Source organism: Nematostella vectensis, chromosome 14, assembly GCF_932526225.1.
Source record: "Nematostella vectensis chromosome 14, jaNemVect1.1, whole genome shotgun sequence".
NCBI classification, from domain to species: domain Eukaryota; kingdom Metazoa; phylum Cnidaria; class Anthozoa; order Actiniaria; family Edwardsiidae; genus Nematostella; species Nematostella vectensis.
In genome coordinates, this window is record NC_064047.1 from 1423510 (window position 1) to 1442130 (window position 18621).

An 18621-nucleotide genomic window follows, 5' to 3' on the forward strand; every position below is an offset into this window, starting at 1 on the left:
CCATTTCAAAACAAAAAGGCTGGTTTAACCGCGCGGTACTGTAACTGGTCTTGCGTTGTTCAGCACTGACGGTGGATAGACGTGCCAGTCTGCCCTCGCTACTCGAGAGAGGCATGCCTCAACATACATTGTTTAGCTGAACCACCTTTCTGATGGTTCTACGTGGATTAATGAATTCGTGTGGTGCCTACGCCACCCTAGGCGATTTTGTACACTTTTCGTAAAAGCGAATTTCAATCGCCGGCTGAAAATCGACAGGTCTGTTTGCTGCAGCAACGTAAGCCTGCGAAGAAAGCGTTTCTGTGGATTTCCAGTGCAAAGAAACGCAACGAAAGAGAAAGACCGCCATTTTGGCCGCGCGAGAAATGGGAGCTAGCGGGCGGTCCTTCGCTTTCGTGGGGTTTCTGTGCGCTGGAACCCACAGAAACGCTTGCTACGCAGGCTACCGCTGCGATGAATTCGCCAATATCTAGACGTTTGATTCGTCAGATACTGGCGATCAAATTCGCTCGCTAGCGATCGCCGCCGGCGATTGAATTTGCTCATACACGCGTACAAAATCGTCAGTGTGTCGTAAGCCCTCCCAGAGACTGTTAGCAAGAGTATGACCGCGCGAAGAATGAGTTGAGGAGTTATATCGCCTCTCTCCCCTTTTTTTCGTCCCCATTCTTCTTGCGACCATACTCTTCGCTTACTCTCCATTACCGCTGAGCCAAAAAGAAACGCTTGCTACGCAGGCTCAGAAACGTTTTTTTTTTGTGAAATAAGTAATACACCCGTAGTGAGCGTAGGTGCAGGTGATGCACTTTTGCCGAAAAAAGGATATTTTTTTTTTGAAGCTGTCAAATACTATATCCTTTTCCCATATGATGAATATGACTACGCACTCATTTGCTTTGTTTCCGGGTTCTCCTCCACACACAAAAAAAAACAATAACAACAACAACAATTCTGATCTAGAATTTATTTGTTCCGTGGTCGTGAACGTGTAAACGTCAGGTAACTTTAACCTCGTCCCCAGCACGTTTTATTGCGTTGACGCCATATTTAAAATTGCCCGGGGTCTCTGTCAAGTTAATTTTCAAAAAAAAAAAAAAAAATCATCAAAAAGTCAACCCCAGAAATTTCGGTAATACAAATCAAGTATGATTAATCTGAGTTTGGCTTCTACTGGGTGAGATTTGCTTATGTAAAAAAATGCTTGCTACATTTCGTGATCCTGACTGAGACCCCACTGCACATGGGTTTGTTATATTGTTTTAGTTTGTAAAGAACGCCCCTCTCTAATAAACGCCTCCTATCTTCTCAATGACCCCTCTCGGGCCATCGATTTTTAGATCATTTACGGTAGTTATAGTATAAGTTGAGTTTCCTGCGGGACAGTGTGTTGGTTTCCCTGTGGTAAGTGATTATAGCTCCCAGTTTACCCGCAGCTCTTAGAACAAAATGGCGTCCCCACGTGAAAGAAATGATGCAACAAAGGTGAAACACAAAAAGCGGCACATTTTGTTCTAGTAGTTTGTAGATGGCCGTAATTAACAGCGTATAACTCACACGGTATATTTATTATCTCTCGGCACGAGATAACATGCGAGTAGCTACGTTTGTATTCTAGAATTCGAATTATTGTCTTCGCCGTTTGTTTGGCAACACATTTTACAATGCATCCTAAGATAGTCAAGCTTCACGAATTTGGTAAGTGCATAATGTACTATGGTTTTGATACTTATCACTGACAATTTTTTTATGGGGACGGGGAGGAATCTTTTTGTAAGCGCAACTTACTGTACATAATGCCTTTCGCCAAATTGTATATCCCTGCTACACTGTTAGAATCAAAAAGCCCAAACTGTCGCGATCTCGTACCAGAACAATGAATAAAATACACCAAAAACTGGAAATCGACTCTGCCAAATTTTCGTCTTTAATAAGACTTCTTTAGGGCAGACTCAGACACTGTCATTTTGTTGAACCTTTTTCATAAGAAAAGAAGAATAATAAGAAGAATAAGAAGAATAAGAAGAATAAGAAGAATAAGAAGAATAAGAAGAATAAGAAGAATAAGAAGAATAAGAATAATAAGAAGAATAAGAAGAATAAGAAGAATAAGAATAAGAAGAATAAGGGCAGACTCAGACACTGTCATTTTGTTGAACCTTTTTCATAAGAACGTCCTGCCTGAGATTTAATTAAATTTTAAGAACATGCTGAGGCTCAGATAGCAGCAAAATATTGCTTTGTTTGTCTGATGTGTTCTAAAATGAAGAATCAAATTGTGTTATATATTTGTGTAATTCTCTCTCTAATGATTTATCAATGTACAAGTTCCTAAAATCTTTTTTTTTTAAAGCTGATACTCAGCAAGAAGAACTTATACATGCTGCAGTCGCATCATTAAAACTTGGTCATGTGATAGCTTTACCAACAGACACCATATATGGTATTGCAGCTCTCACTCAGAGTTGTAATGCTGTCCAAAAGCTGTATGAAATCAAAGGTCGTCATCAGGAGAAGCCTGTGGCTATAGCTGTTGGGAATATTGAGGATGTCAAAAGGTACAGTGTACAGGTTTAAAGGATTCCCGGGTGGCCTGTACTGGACCTGGAATGATCCCAGAACCTGAAGCGATCCCGTACCTTATCCAACAAAGACGATCAGACTCCGGGAATATAATAAATAGAAATATTTAAGCCTTTATACAGTACTCACAATCTTTTTTAATTGAGTTTCTAAAAATGTTTTATGCATGCTTATTATTCCATGTCATCTTTTTTCCCTTCTCCCTTTCTCCAATACTGCAATTCCAAAGGGCTTATATTTTAAAAGACTTGTTCCGGCTTCCAGGGATCAGTTTTGGGGATCGTTTCGGGTGTGTTATCACAATAGCATAGGGCCCCTCACCTATAGTCAGGTTCCTTCCTGGCTGAGACGTGGAAAGTACTGTATTATCCTCTTCTCTGCCATCAATTTGACTTGTCTGTGAGCGTGCTTGTCCTTGTAGTCTTCAGTTCCAAGATGGCTCTTTTTTATTGCATAAAAATGATTTGGAATATGAAGTGCTAAGGGTATGTTGATATAAGCACTATTTAGATATTTAGCTGTTGATAGTTTACTCCTGATAATCCAAACTTCCAAGTGAAATCAAACTTAGTAGGAGTTGACGGTATCGGGAGATCACTATTGTGTCAGTGATTGTGCTTTTTGAGTTTAGAAAATGCTGATATAATTATATTGGGTCAATCTATGTTTCATGAATATGATTGTAAAATATAACACAAAAAATTTAAATATTATAAAATATACACATTAAGAAGTAGAACATTGGTCTAAGGACTATCCCCTAAGGATATCTTATAAACTTTTTGCAGTGTCCTTACAGTAATCCTGACTTAATTATACTTGATAATAAATTTTTAATACTATATCGCACTTCAGAAAGATAATGTTGATTCCCTGTTTTCTATTTATGTGGTATGTACTTTATGCAATCTGAATCTCCTCATCAGCATTACTCTTGTGGCTGTTAGTGGTAAATACGATTGCTAGAATTGCCGGTGCCTGTAAGCTACTTTTTTTATAAAGTAGTAATGCAAGGATATCTGGGAAATACTTTATAACTTTGTTATTCTGTATTCAAGACATCAAGTCTAACAAAAAGCATAATATATGTTTCTCCCTTGTTTCAGGAATGGCTTAATTAAAACTGACACATTTATTGTTCTGTTTCCAGGTGGGGAAAGGTGACTGTTTCTGATGACATCCTCACAGACCTACTTCCTGGTCCAGTTACTCTAGTGTTTGAGCGCACACCGGAGCTGAATCCAAGCCTAAACCCAGGGACCACTCTCATTGGTATTAGAATACCAAATCACCATTTTGTGAAAAAACTGGCAAAGGCGTGTGCAGAGCCAATAGCTTTGACGAGTGCCAATCAAAGCAGTGCAATGAGCAGCCTGAAAGTGGAGGAATTTAAAAGCTTGTGGCCTCATTTAGATTTGGTTGTTGATGGAGGCCCAGTTGGGGATTCTCCCGAGTGTCGTCAGGGCTCAACAGTCATAAACCTCTCTGTTCCAGGGCAGTTCTCTATCATAAGGGAAGGAAGGTGAGAACAACTCTTGATTACTGTCATTACGGTCTGTGCAACAAACAATAAATACGAGCAAGATTTTTTTCCAACCATATTATTTTCCAACTTGGATTTAGCCATCTAGACAAAATCTCTACTTTTTGTACCCCATGGAATTTTGATATTACTGTATTTTGATAAATAATGTTTGTTAAATAATGAGTTCTTACAAACACTGGAAAGCAAACTCAGTATATCCTACATCTACTTTATCCTTACAAAGTGTTTCAAAATTCTCTACAAAATCAAGCTTTGTGTCCTTCATAGATTCACAGAACTTCATGGCTTCAGTTTACAACTGCTTATTTACCAGTCTGTTTTCTTGTGTTTGTAAATTAGTCACTTCTCTATATTTTGTACAAAAAAGATTTTGGGGCTAACTTGGAAACTGCAGTTTATTTATTTATTTATTTAATTGTTTTTATTTATTTATATTTTATTTATTTGTTTATTTATTTGCTTCTAGTATATATGTATAGCAAAAATCTTAAGCAAAAATCATTGCTTTTATTCACAGTGCATACCAGCAAACGCTTGATGTCCTTGAAGCAAAGTATGGTCTTACAAATACTGAAAGATAACAATTGCAGGATGTTTCAGGATTTGAGATACACACAATATTTGATGATGTAGCATTCTCAGAATAGGGGGTCACACATCATAGCATATACTAATCTTCATAGATTAATTACTTTTCATTTAAATTCATTTACAATTTTATATCACATTTTTTATTATTTAACTTTATCTGATACTATCTTCCTTTGAAGAATGCATCTAGATCAGTTTCAAAAGCAGTTCAATTAATTTGTAAATACTGTCCCTGAGGCGGGCCCAGTAGTATACATATGTCCATTTCTTTAAGCAGAATTATTGTATATTTATGCACCATGCAATAGACAATTCTATATTACAATTATCGAAATTATTCTACATACATGATTGAGTGCAATGGATGCACCACCGTTCATTTTTATCCAAATTGTTATACACACTTTATATTTATGTGCTTGTACTAGAGAGAAACCTATTGCTCCTGTAAAATGAGTTTCACACCGTACTTGTAGGGCTGTATTGTAACCATTTGGTGATAATACTTGGTCTTGTCCTCTGCTGATAAACCTTGTACTAAAACAGACCTAAGGCTGTTTTACATTTCAAAGAGAACTATTGCATTCCTTTTTTTATTTTTTATTTTTTTAAGTTTTACAATTTTATACATGTAGCGCCTGCGTAGCGGCGCTAAAGGGGGAAGGAAAGGGCCCGTGGCCGAGCGACATGCATTTGTCTGAAGCTTTGCTGCTTCTCCAGGGACGGGTCCATAGGGGGAGGGGGAGGGGGAGGGGGGTCTAAACCACTCCATGCTCATGTGACGAGACGAGTTCGACTCCAGTTGACCATGCGCAATTGCAAGTGCTTTCGTACGTTCTTGCCCGAGAGGCGTGTGTTCCCACAGCTCTTTGTTCTTCTTCCATCTTTTCCGCACCAGGCTACGGTGCACGTGAAACTTCATTCTTTTTTTTATAAGAACCTTTTTTTAAGAACATTTTCTATAAGAGCGTCCAGGCTGAGATTTCACCAAATTTTAAAAACATGCTTAGATTATGTCGAGGCTCAGATGGCAGAAAAAAATTTCTTTTTTAATCCTTATGCTTTCTAAAATACAGAATCGAATTGTGCTCATAGTGGTAAAGGGGGGCATGGATCGCGTTTCACGGAGACTTGAACTTTCTAGATCACGTTTCACGAGGAAGGTTTAATCACGTTTCACGGACCGAAAAATGGCCTTTTCACATTTCGCGTTTTCAAAAAGCGTAATATCGTTTCCAAAACTCGCAAATACCGTAATATCATGTCCAAAAATCGCCTTTACAGTATTACCACGTCTAAAATCCAAAAATACTTGTGTTTACGGAATACGACAATGCAAATCTATCTATTTTGGCAAGGTCACATGACTCTCAGTTCAACATACTCGAGAAAACTTGAGCTAAAACTCGATTCACGGAGACTTGAACTTTCTAGATCACGTTTCACGAGGAAGGTTTAATCACGTTTCACGGACGTCGAAATGGACGATTTCAAGTTTCTCGACAGTGAAAAATGGCCAAATCTCGTTTCACGAAAAAACCCATTACCACCCTGTAGTAACAACCGGCTTATTATTGCTATTGATCATTAGTGTATTTCTCTTCCTAAAATTTCATCGGGTATTATATTCTTACATGTATAAGTATACACTAAAAATTTAAGAACATTGGAATAACCTCCAAATGAGGTTCGACGTCAGAGGTAAGTCGTCTTATGCAGGGGCGTACACAGGGTGACAGGTGAAAAATTATAGAAACAACTGTACTTTTTCGTCAACAGAAATTTATTGTTTGTTGTTAGAAGTTATCAAAAGCAAAGGCTATTAAATTATTTCAATATTCTAGAAACAGCCATTGAACTCGATAATTTCTATCAAACTTCTAAAACTGACAATTCTTTTTTTTCATTTAACACCTAAAATGTGAAATCTTAAAAGCTTCCCCTACCGTTTGTTCGAGTATTTGTGTAAATACTGCCCCTAAGGCGGTTTGCTTGATTTACTCGTTGTGTGCTCCCGACACAACCTTACTGTTCAACTCACAAAAGCTTGTAGTGTTGATGTAATTGTACGATTTGCATGCAGCGCGGGAAGAGCTTCAAGCACTCTTGAGCGCATGAGATAAGACTCTGGGACAACACGGTCTTGATAGCGTAGACCCCAAGTCTCTTGTCGGCGTAGGCGAGCGAGGGAATGTTGACACTGTAAACTTGATGCATGCCTTGTTATGTTACTACCGATGATGAGAAAATAATTGTAAAAAGGATTAAACGAGGATTTGCCTCAATGTTAATCATTGTTGTGCACTTCTGTTTTTCACTCTTGCTAAGTTTGGGTGACATTAGGCAACAGAGTATAAGATAAGAGAGGGACACTTTGTTACCCGCGCGCCATGTCATTTGCCATCCTGGCTATTTTTAGTAACCACAACCCCACCATTTCGCGTGAGCATTTTTTCTCGCCCTACCCCCATGCTTTGGCATTTATATCTTGTTGTTTGCCGCTGTTTTGTGACTTGAAACCGAAAAAAAAAAAATTAAAAAGCACTTTGTTTCCAATAATAACATCGAAATTTCATTCTTGCATCAAGGATACAGGCAGTTGCGGTTTATTAAGGGGATGTAGTACTTCGAGAATTGCAAGATTTCAAACGAGACTTCATTCAAAATCAAAAGCAGAAAACCTCGTGCTTCAAACACCGCTTCCGCTCTAATGTGTAGTTCCAGAAAATACCCATACCCCCCCCCCCCCCCCCCCCCCAATGAAGAAAACGTTGTCGTTTTAGGGGTCTGGTACCTGCGGTACGGCAGCATTAAAAATGACAATAATCATGCAGGTTTTCCATGTAAGGAATATATTAGTTTCCTTATATGGAAGTGACCGCGTCTGCGAAAAGAAAAATAGTTTTGGCTAAATTTTCTTGATATCGGTGAGGGGATTGGAAATTCCGGGGGTCGGGGGTGGGAGGTTTAAACGCTAAGGAATTTCCAGATGGGAGGGGGTGTAAAATGCCCTTTTTCTTAACAGTTACTGTATTTATTTTTTTTTCCAGGGGGCTGGAAATTCCAGAGGGGTGGGGGGCCATACCTCCGACCCGCTCAACAGGGGGGGGGGGGGGGGGGGGGGGTATGGATATTTTCTGGAACTACACAATTTGCTGCTTCTTCGTGGTTTCCCAACATTTATTATCTTCCTAATAGTCCTAATGGTCAAACGAAATCTGTAAGTTAGATATGATATTGATTTTTGTGGATATTACGGTGGAAGAAATCCAAGAAAAATACATTTCATAAAACTATCCTTGTAGCGAGGGAATGCATTTTGTGATAATAAAAGCCAGCAAGCTGAAATATCTGAGCTTCTCTATAGTGAGAAAATAAAGAGGTAGATATTACTGTACTTCTTCGATGTTTTTTCTAGACATTTCTATAACTATTATTAAGTATTTTATACAAGCTGGAGTCGGATTTGAATCAAACGCGGTATCAAAGCCATTTTATCGCTCGTCGCTATTTTCTTTCCGATTGGCTTGACTTTGCCGCTTAGACAAACAAAACAGTCAAATTATTCAGGGATCTAGCTTTCTGTGGGTATATTCACCAATCTTGCTTACTTAAGTTAGATTTGTTTTTTTCTCCTGAGTTATTTAACATGATCTCTCCGTCATTCCTATCGAGTCATCCTCGGAAACCCAGGAGTATTTTGCTCTAACGTTTCACTCGCGAGTGAAACGTAAGAGCAAAATACCCCTGGGTTTCCGAGGATGCTATCGAGTTGGCAAAACAACAACACGCAACCCGCGGGGGAGTAGGACAAAATAAAAGGAGCAAATCCTCACGCGCAGTGGTGGGGTGGTGGTTACTTAAAATAGCCAGTATGGGAATCGAAATGAGCCCCCTGCGCGCGGGTAGCGACCAGCTAATGGTCCATTATAAACCAATTACGATAATGGATCTTTCACGAGTGGTAATTTTCTTCTTATACCGTCGGCCCCTGCGCTTCTATGGCAACGTGTTTTCGCAGAAACCATCTAAACCCAGAATCCCTCACGAGGCGCGAGATGTGACGTCATCGCTTGCCACAAATCAAGATGGCGGTCGCAGTGTCGATGTTTCGGTGGCTGGATCTTCTTGAAAAAGAATTCGATAAAGCATTTGTGGACCTCGATCTGCTACTGGGGGAAATAGATCCGGACCAGAGTGAAATTACCTACGATGGAAGACAGAAAATGACCCAGCTTTCTTCGGCTTTTGCCCAACTTGTTCACAAATCTCAAACAATATTTCAGTCAAACGCAAAGTTGGAGGTAAGTTAAGTGGTTGAAAAGTAGCCAAAGTGCTTAAAGACAAGTATGCCTGCATGCAGAAGATTTACGGAGGCTCTTGAATAAGCAAAAGAGGGCGTGTTATTGTGGTATGACTCCGATTCATTCTCAAGTAAAGGAAATATGGGAAGCAAAAAATGATTCAAAGAAATTATTGATTTCGAAATGATCAATTGATGTTGTGGTTAAAGAAATTCTGAACTGTGAAATAACTTGTTTTTTCCCACTTCTTGATGCTTTGAGGTTGAGTTGTTTTTGTTACTATAGATGTTATTTAAATATAAGTTAAAGAATGTAATAAAACAGAATCAGCCTGGCTTTAGTGGTCATTCCTTTTTTATTGATACATTTCTTTTGTTCAAAAATACAAAACGCAAAAATGGATAAGCAAGTATTTCACACAACGGCAACGCATTGGGCCTCAAAGGATCTACGCATTCAGATTTACCAAACAAATTCTTCACAGCATGGTGATAAAAGCACAATCTTTTAAAACAGTTTTATCGAAAATGCAATACACATGACAACATTTTATTTTTGTCCGCAGCACTCACACCGATAGTTATTATAACGCCACCTCGGATTTCTATCTGTTAGGATTTCACTGATAGTTTATTCCTCTGACTTCGACTTTCTCCGATCGAGGCAATGAATAGTTCAACAACAAAATCCAATGAGATCAACAAGAAAGGATCAAATATCCAATGGCTGGAACTGGAATCTAAACAGTTGTACAAGTCATTTTATTACTTTTATAATAATATCGAGAACATGACAATAATTAAAGAATGAAATTTGAGAAGATTTCAAGCGGGAAAAGTCAATAACAATAGCAATCGAGGGTGTTGGTTTAATGAAAGTTAAAAGACATTTTTATTTACCTCAACCCCACTTCTCCATGCTAGATTCATGCGAGTCCATATTTATCAACCTATGCTACTTCATCGAAAAGTACCTCTAAAGTTGAATCATTGTCTTTCAGTTTCCCATTCAGCGTTGAAAACAACACTTCCAGTTCCATTCGTAAACCGTAGTTCTGTAATGTCAAGGTTTTTTTAATGCTTTCACCTTTTACAAGTTCAGAATCAACTTCCTTACGGCTGGAGTTCACCATAGAAGACTGAACTCACATTTGTGTATTTTCACAGTGTTTTATAGTATTATAAAAAGCTTTGGCTGTGTCTCCTTTTCACCAGATGAGCCTTCAATGATCAGTTTGCCATGCGCTCTGATAGTGATATGGCGGAAACTCGCATCCACCTTCCTTGAAAACCATCTCAAACTCCTTACTGTCTTCTTCTGTTGAACTCTTGATTGTCACTGGGGTCTGTGAGCTCTAAGCCTCTTGGCCTGGTACTTTCGATCAATGATGCCATTATTCCACTGAGTTCTGGGGCTTTGACTTCGGATCTCCTATATGATTCAACACTAAGATTTCACGCCGTACCATGGTTGTGAAGTCACCACAGGCCTCCCAACGGTCCAAATTTGGCCCCAGTCTGCGAGACATTTTCTTTCGACGGAAATTTTATAAAAAATCCAAAAACCAACAAAAATGAAGCGCCTTTTTTATTCAAGCTTGCTTAACCTCTAGACTTATGTATTAGCAAAATAAAGCTTTTGTTTCTGACCTAGCTTAAAGAAAAACTTGACTCAAACTAAAAGAGGAAAATGCTTAAAACATGTGGGATATCGCTAGAGTCTTTCTTGTTCTCCTTTTCTTTACATTTCTGCCGTTACTGGAACTGTCATCTGTTTAGCTATATCCAATATGCGTAAACTTGAGCATAGGCGACAAGTTCAGGCTCTTCTATTATTTTTTAAATCATATAGGATGCAACAGGCTACTTATATTGCCAACTTCTTTGTAACCCAGTCTTCACAGTATAATTTTACACAGCCATCCTATCAATCGTTATATATGCATAACTCTTTCTACTACCTGATATCACATTTTTGGAACCAACTACCTAACTCTGCTAAAGCTGCTAATTCCATCTCTGAGTTTCGCAAGAACCTACCCGACATCATTCCACATGGCTGCCAATGCAGCAACTGTATTTAAATTCTCCCTTTTTCCCATAATTAGAATTATTATGTTATGTGTAATGTAATCGTTGTCAGTAGTGTTGTCGAGCGTTTGTACCATGAGCTCCCCGAGCTCGGGAGACTGGGTGACCACTCCTCACGTCATCGACGGAAAATAAATTATTGTATTGTATTGTATTGTATTGTATTGTTACTATCGTAAGATGTTTGTTTTGGTGAATGGAAACATGTAGATTTTTCATTGATTAGAAATTGAATAATCATAAAAACATTTTCAGAATAGATGTAACTGCTACATTGAGTTTTTCGATAAATTGTTCTTGTGGACAGAACATTTGAATGATATTTATTTTCTCCTAGGCAGAGCTCGTTGCCCTTAGACATGATGTTGTGGAAGAACAAGCCACTAAACGTGTATTAGAGAAAGAGGTCAATAATCTGCTATTACAGCTCCATGCCGTTCAATTACAACTGCACACAACGTCAGGAACTCACCTTGAGTCAGATAATATAAGAAGCAAATTGGTAAGTTTAAGTGACTAACTTACCTGGTTTTTGCTCAGAAAAAAGTTAAATGATCACAGTCCTTTTCACATTGTGTGCTGGAGACTTGCTGCTTTCAGGCCAAGCGGTAAGTGGTGGTAGTCAATAAAATAAAATAAAGCCTCTAGACTATTAGTCCTCTTAGTCCTTATGCAAGGCACACAAATTGTGATACATCTTTTAGTGAATTTGTCCAGAATTTGGAAAATATTTATGAGGCTGTGTTATTTTCTCTTTTTTTAGCTGGTTCAACATGTTTGCAATACAAAACAAAATTAATTATATTCTGTCTAACATTTGACAGCTAATTGTGTGTGTTCTATGTATTCTTTATTTGCATTAAAAAATCATTTAACATTATGATCTACTACCAACGCATAGTGAAATTGCAAGTAAGACAGGTTTTCGAACCTACTGTAGCATAATAGGTGTGATTTCATCAATTGTTTTCTTTATTTGTAGGAACTAGAGATTTCCAAATATAAAGCAGATGCTATGAAGGAGGCTAAGCTCGATTGCCAGGTTAGGCAGCTAGAAAAGGAAAACGCTGCACTGAGAAAACATATTTTCTCCTTACAAGGTGAAGTGTATGGTGCTCGGCTTGCTGCTAAATATCTCGACAAGGAATTGGCTGGAAGGTAAGTGCTGTCTTGTAATGGGAATTTGCATTTTAGCAAATGCAAACAGGCTAAAATGATAGAAACAGTTGCCTATTAGGCAGATAAAAGTCATCACCATATTATCATCAATTTCATCAACTACCATTGTGATTGTCATCACTACCTTTATCATCATCATTATCATCATCATGAGAATCATCACAAGCATCAATTTGTAGCAGAGTAAAACACTACATCATTTTATGATTTTTTTGTGGATCTCATTGGCACAGAAGGGTTATAAGAAATGTATATTAATTTTCATTATCAGGTTTATGTTGTGCAATTTGTTGTTGAGATTACCACCTGTTATTTTCCTCCAAACATTAGCCATCTCACATACATTTACTCGGGGATTTTAACGTGGAGAAATTTTATCCTGATTCAATTTGGGAGACCAGTACAAAACAAGTGGCGGTTGTGACCCACCTTATTGCATGAAAAAATGAAGTACAACTCCTCTAACATCTTTTCCCAATTTTTGCAGAATACAGCAGATTCAATTATTAGGGCGTGACATGCGAGGAGCAGAGCACGACAAATTATGGAATCAGATCGAAGCTGAAATCCATCTTCACAGACATAAAACTGTTATACGAGCATGCAGGGGGCGTAAGGACCCTCGTAACAAGCCTCCCCAGCCACCGCCCCCAGAACCAACGGAAAATGATGAGGATGCAGATTCGATATCGCGGAAACGGCGGGGGATAGGGGAGCCTAGAACAGTTATAGTCAACAAAGACAAAACTGAAGGTTTAGGGATATCAATAACGGTAAGCTTTTTATTCTTACTTACTGTATCAAGAATCCCTAACAATAAAATACTGTAGCCGAAGATGAAACTACTTAGTTTTGGTTATTTTGTAGTTTTATATTTTGTAAATACTGCAATTGAAAACAAAGGGATAACAGTTGCTGATTAAGGCTTCATTACCTCTCTTTTATTTGGTATCACGCTACAAGGTTCACAGTAGCTCTATTTGAAATAGCACAAACCTTGTCAGAAGAGTGGCATGTCATTATTATACTAGCCAATAACAATGATATGAGTCTCTTGATATTCGAGTTGGAAATCACATTAACTCATTAGTTGGCAATTAAATATTGATAAACATCTTTTTTTCCTGTAACTTGAGAATCACTCAGTTGTTGTCTGCTGGGAGAAATATATTCTGGAAAAATTCATCTGATTTTTACTTTCCAATCTCTAACAAGAGATTTGACTTATTTCTTGAACATTTATTTTGTTTATTAGGGAGGAAAAGAGCACGGAGTCCCCATCCTGATATCAGAGATACATGACGGCATGCCAGCTGCAAGATGCGGTGGCCTGTACGTCGGTGATGCAATACTTGCCGTTAATGGCATAGACTTACAAGATGCCAAGCATAACGATGCAGTAAAGATTCTGTCAAGTATACATGGTGAAATCACTATGGAGGTGCTGTATGTAGCTCCTGATGATTCCAGCGACGAGGAAGAGGATGCATGGGAGGAGGACGACACAAGGAGGTAAGCACTTTAGAAGTAGTTTTACTAATCTCAGCAGAAACAGATTCAGGATTTCTTGAAGGTGGTCTCCGCACAGACAAATGGGGAGCAACAATATCTAAAACATACAGTGCAGTATACTGTATGTTGGGAGGTAAAGTTGTGTATTTTAGGTCCCATGCATTTTCTTTTATGAATTTCAGACCAAAGGAAAAGGCACTGCCCTGCTCCCCTCCCTGTACCTCCCCTCCCTTTACCTGTACCTCCCCTCCCTGTACCTGCTCCCCTCCCTGTACCTGCTCCCCTCCCTGTACCTGTACCTCCCCTTCCTGTACTTGCTCCCCTTCCTGTACCTGCTCCCCTCCCTGTACCTCCCCTCCCCTCCCCTCCCTGTACTGTACCTCCCCTCCATGTACCTGCTCCCCTCCCTGTACCTGCTTCCCTCCCTGTACCTGCTCCCCTCCCTGTACCTCCCCTCCCCTCCCTGTACCTGTACCTCCCCTCCCTGTACCTGCTCCCCTCCCTGTACCTCCCCTCCCCTCCCTGTACCTGAACCTCCCCTCCCTGTACCTGTCACTTCATTCTTGCAACTCTTATAAATTTTAAGTGCAGAATACATCATATTTATATGCTCAAATAGAGGTGTTGAGAAGGGGGGGCTACATTTTGGCTTTTGGTAGCCCAGTTTCTTTAGGGGAGGGGGTTGGAAGCTATTTTAAAATGTGTTACCAACCTAAAGGGAGTATAAAAAGTACTGAGAATTGTTGTAAGATTATGATTCCGTTGATTTTATTCAATAGATACAGCATGCTTGGAAAGACAGAGGACCCCGCCCGGGAACTAGCAAATGGAGACGTCTTCATGACAAACTCTCCTGGAGATTCCATGAGGTTTGTGAAGAACTGTTTGCCTTTCTATCCGTTTCATTATCATCGTCATCACCATCACCACCATCATCACCATTATCATTATCATCCTTATCATTTGCACAGAGCTGTAGCAAGCCTTAAATTATTGGGAGAGGGGGGCACAATACAGAAACACATAATATATATATATCATTGGGGGCGCAGCCACACTCCTACTGGTCATTTGCTTATAATTTTTTTTAAATATTGGGCAAGGCTCACATGCCCCCATACATGATCATTATCACCATCACTATAACCATGTGTTAATTATATTATTATTGCCACTATTTTAAAAATTATTATTGTTTTTTTTTTTGTTTTAGAAATGGGGTTAGCAACCCATCTAACCAGCTTGCCTCGACGTTACCCTACCTACCTAGCCATCCCGGCATTGCGCAGCAGATGAACAATACAACCCCACCCACAGAGACAGTTGTGCCCTTACAAAACACTACCCCACCCTCCACACCTAAGGACCTTTATTTACCCAAATCAAGTCAAGCAAAGTCTTCATCGCAAATGACACCAACAAGCTCACAATCATCTCCGTCGCCAGTTTCTCCAAGGAGTGGGATGAACGTTGGGAACATTACTCCATCTTATTACGTCCCTCCTCCGAGCAATGTTGAAGGCGGAGAGCTTTTTTCGCCATCATAAATTCTGGTAACATCAATCCTGTAGCTATCTCCTACACGGTGCCAATGGGGTGGAATGAAAACTGGTAACATTACTCTATTTGGCCCTAGCAATGCTTAAAATGGAGTGCTCTTTTCGCCATCATAAATTCTTCTTTTTTACCATGGTGGTCAGCATTTAAGCTAGCAGTCTACACTGTAAGGTTTAAAGGGGATTGATGTATTATTGGAATAGTGGATTGCCTGGGAATAAAAGAAGATCTTGTGCTTCTTCTTACAAGACAAAGTGGCCCATTCAGATCATGTTATGTCTTTGTATCATCTTTGAATTTTGAAGTTAAATGGGTTGACTATTTGAATTCTCTTGACTTTGCTTTGGGGAGTACTTTTTGGTTCCAAACATAAAACTATAAATCTATCATTGTGGAGTTCTTTCAACTTCTACACTATGATGATGTTAAACACGAAACACATCAAACATTACGATGGACCATATAAATCAAATCGACATGCCGATCTTCTGCACAAACCTTCAAGGAACACTATAATGGTGTAATAAGCATGGATCACTTTACATAGCGGAGTACTATATCAACCTAAAAAACATGTGTTGAATGTTTTTGTGTGACTTCTACAGAAACCTTGCAGATGTTTGTGCAAATGATCTCGTGGAGGCTGTGCACCACATAGTGGAGCAACATTGAGCATTGTATTGACATCAGCATATAGTGGAGCAACATTGAGCATTGTATTGACATCAGCACATAGTGGAGCAACATTGAGCATTGTACTGACATCAGCATATAGTGGAGCAACATTGAGCATTGTATTGACATCAGCACATAGTGGAGCAACATTGAGCATTGTACTGACATCAGCATATAGTGGAGTAACATTGAGCATTGTATTGACATCAGCACATAGTGGAGCAACATTGAGCATTGTACTGACATCAGCATATAGTGGAGCAACATTGAGCATTGTATTGACATCACCGCATAGTGGAGTAACATTGAGCATTGTATTGACATCACCGCATAGTGGAGTAACATTGAGCATTGTATTGACATCAGCATATAGTGGAGCAACATTGAGCATTGTATTGACATCAGCACATAGTGGAGTAACATTGAGCATTGTACTGACATTAGCACATAGTGGAGCAACATTGAGCATTGTACTGACATCAGCACATAGTGGAGTAACATTGAGCATTGTACTGACATTAGCACATAGTGGAGCAACATTGAGCATTGTATTGACATCAGCACATAGTGGAGCAACATTGAGCATTGTATTGACATCAGCATATAGTGGAGCAACATTGAGCATTGTATTGACATCAGCACATAGTGGAGCAACATTGAGCATTGTATTGACATCAGCACATAGTGGAGCAACATTGAGCATTGTATTGACATCAGCATATAGTGGAGCAACATTGAGCATTGTATTGACATCAGCATATAGTGGAGCAACATTGAGCATTGTATTGACATCAGCATATAGTGGAGCAACATTGAGCATTGTATTGACATCAGCATATAGTGGAGCAACATTGAGCATTGTATTGACATCAGCACATAGTGGAGTAACATTGAGCATTGTATTGACATCAGCATATAGTGGAGCAACATTGAGCATTGTATTGACATCAGCATATAGTGGAGCAACATTGAGCATTGTATTGACATCAGCACATAGTGGAGCAACATTGAGCATTGTATTGACATCACCGCATAGTGGAGCAACATTGAGCATTGTATTGACATCACCACATAGTGGAGCAACATTGAGCATTGTATTGACATCGTGGATCTACTGTACATAACTTAACAGCAGTAGCACGGAAAGTCTAGTTTAGCTCTAAGGGTGGCATGGATGAAAAATGTATAATATATGCACACTGGTTTAGTCACGAGGTTTGATGAAAGAGAGGGGGTGCACAGGGTAAGATTTAAGATTTGGTGATTATTCAATAACAAGACATCTGTTTGGCAGTCAAATGATCTACTCAATGAGGGAAATAATGGCAACTAATGTCTACTAAATCTACCATGGAAATTATTTTATGGCTTACATTTAAATAGCCTTATTAATCCGACTGCACATGATCGTTCATTTCACTTCCTCTCCCTTTTTGAGGAAGTGAAACGAACAATCACGTGCCGTCTGATAAATCAGGCTTACAGTTCATAAATATTACTAATGAGGAAAAATTGTTAAAAGCAAATGAGCTTGAAGGAAATATTTTGTATTCGATTGCATGAAATGCATAACATGAATCAAATATGTAAGCAGATTTTGTAGCTTATTTAGAATAAAATTATTCTTTAAATTGTTTTTTTTTTTATGTTGAACTCCTGATCTCTCATGGAAGTGTTTCTCTATAATAAAATATTATTATTATTATTATTATTATTATTATTATTATTATTATTATTATTATTATTATTATTATTATTATTATTATTATTATTATTATTATTATTATTAATGATTATAATAATAATATTATTATTATTATTATTATTATTATTATTAATGATTATAATAATATTATTATTATAATTATTATATTTATTATAATTATTATTATTATTATTATTATTATTGTTGTTGTTGTTGTTGTTGTTGTTGTTGTTGTTGTTGTTGTTGTTGTTGTTGTTGTTGTTGTTGTTGTTATTATTATTATTATTATTATTATTATTATTCCATCCAACTGTGTGTGCAGAGAGGTGTTCAATGTTGACCACGCCATGATATGTAAGAGGGGCGGATTTGTCATTCTGAGACATAATGAACTGAGGGATCTGGAAGCGGAGCTTGTGAGCATAGTTTGTAAAGATGTCGTTACTGAACCAGTGCTCCAAGATATATCAGGGGAGCAGTTAACAAGAGGGTCTAACACAGCGAGAGACGCCAGACTGTATATACACGCACATGGATTTTGGGAGCCACAGCAATCAGCCTTTTTCGATGTCAGGGTTTGCCACCCAAATGCTGAAAGCTACAGGGACCTGGAACCACAACAGATCTAACGTATGCATGAGAATGAGAATAAGCGGCAATACACAAGTAGAGTTCTTAATATCGAGCAGGGATCATTAACACCCCTGGTAATTACGACCACAGGAGGAATGGGGAAGGAATGTCTGATGTTCCACAGTCGCCTAGCCGAACTAATAGCAATCAAGAAAGGAGAGGACTACTCTAGGACAATCGCCTGGATCCGCGCAAGGGTATCATTTGCACTGCTGAGATCGGCGTTGATCTGTCTGCGAGGGTCAAGAT

At 38.7% G+C, this 18621-nt stretch overlaps 2 protein-coding genes across 4 annotated transcripts; both read left to right on the plus strand.

Annotated features, from left to right (window-relative positions):
• The first annotated feature begins 1422 nt into the window (after positions 1-1422).
• Positions 1423-5293, plus strand: LOC5518788 (threonylcarbamoyl-AMP synthase). The gene is made up of 4 exons (XM_001638661.3): positions 1423-1695; positions 2351-2555; positions 3731-4102; positions 4644-5293. Exons 1-4 carry the CDS (start codon positions 1662-1664, stop codon positions 4705-4707), a joined length of 675 nt encoding a protein of 224 aa, XP_001638711.2. The 5' UTR covers positions 1423-1661; the 3' UTR covers positions 4708-5293.
• A 3476-nt stretch (positions 5294-8769) lies between these two features.
• On the plus strand, positions 8770-17668 carry LOC5518831 (Golgi-associated PDZ and coiled-coil motif-containing protein). 3 transcript variants are annotated; one of them, XR_007306565.1, is made up of 9 exons: positions 8770-9021; positions 11449-11613; positions 12094-12269; positions 12778-13063; positions 13546-13802; positions 14582-14671; positions 15016-15355; positions 15965-16026; positions 16339-17668. XR_007306565.1 is itself a non-coding variant. In XM_032363579.2 (8 exons), the coding sequence occupies exons 1-7, from the start codon at positions 8806-8808 to the stop codon at positions 15347-15349; spliced, it is 1524 nt and encodes a 507-aa protein (XP_032219470.1). In that variant the 5' UTR covers positions 8770-8805; the 3' UTR covers positions 15350-15355; positions 15965-17668. The 3 variants fall into 3 exon arrangements, 2 of the variants coding, with proteins under 2 accessions (XP_032219470.1, XP_032219468.1); XM_032363579.2 differs by having other exon boundaries at positions 15965-17668; XM_032363577.2 differs by having other exon boundaries at positions 15016-17668.
• Positions 17669-18621: the final 953 nt, after the last annotated feature.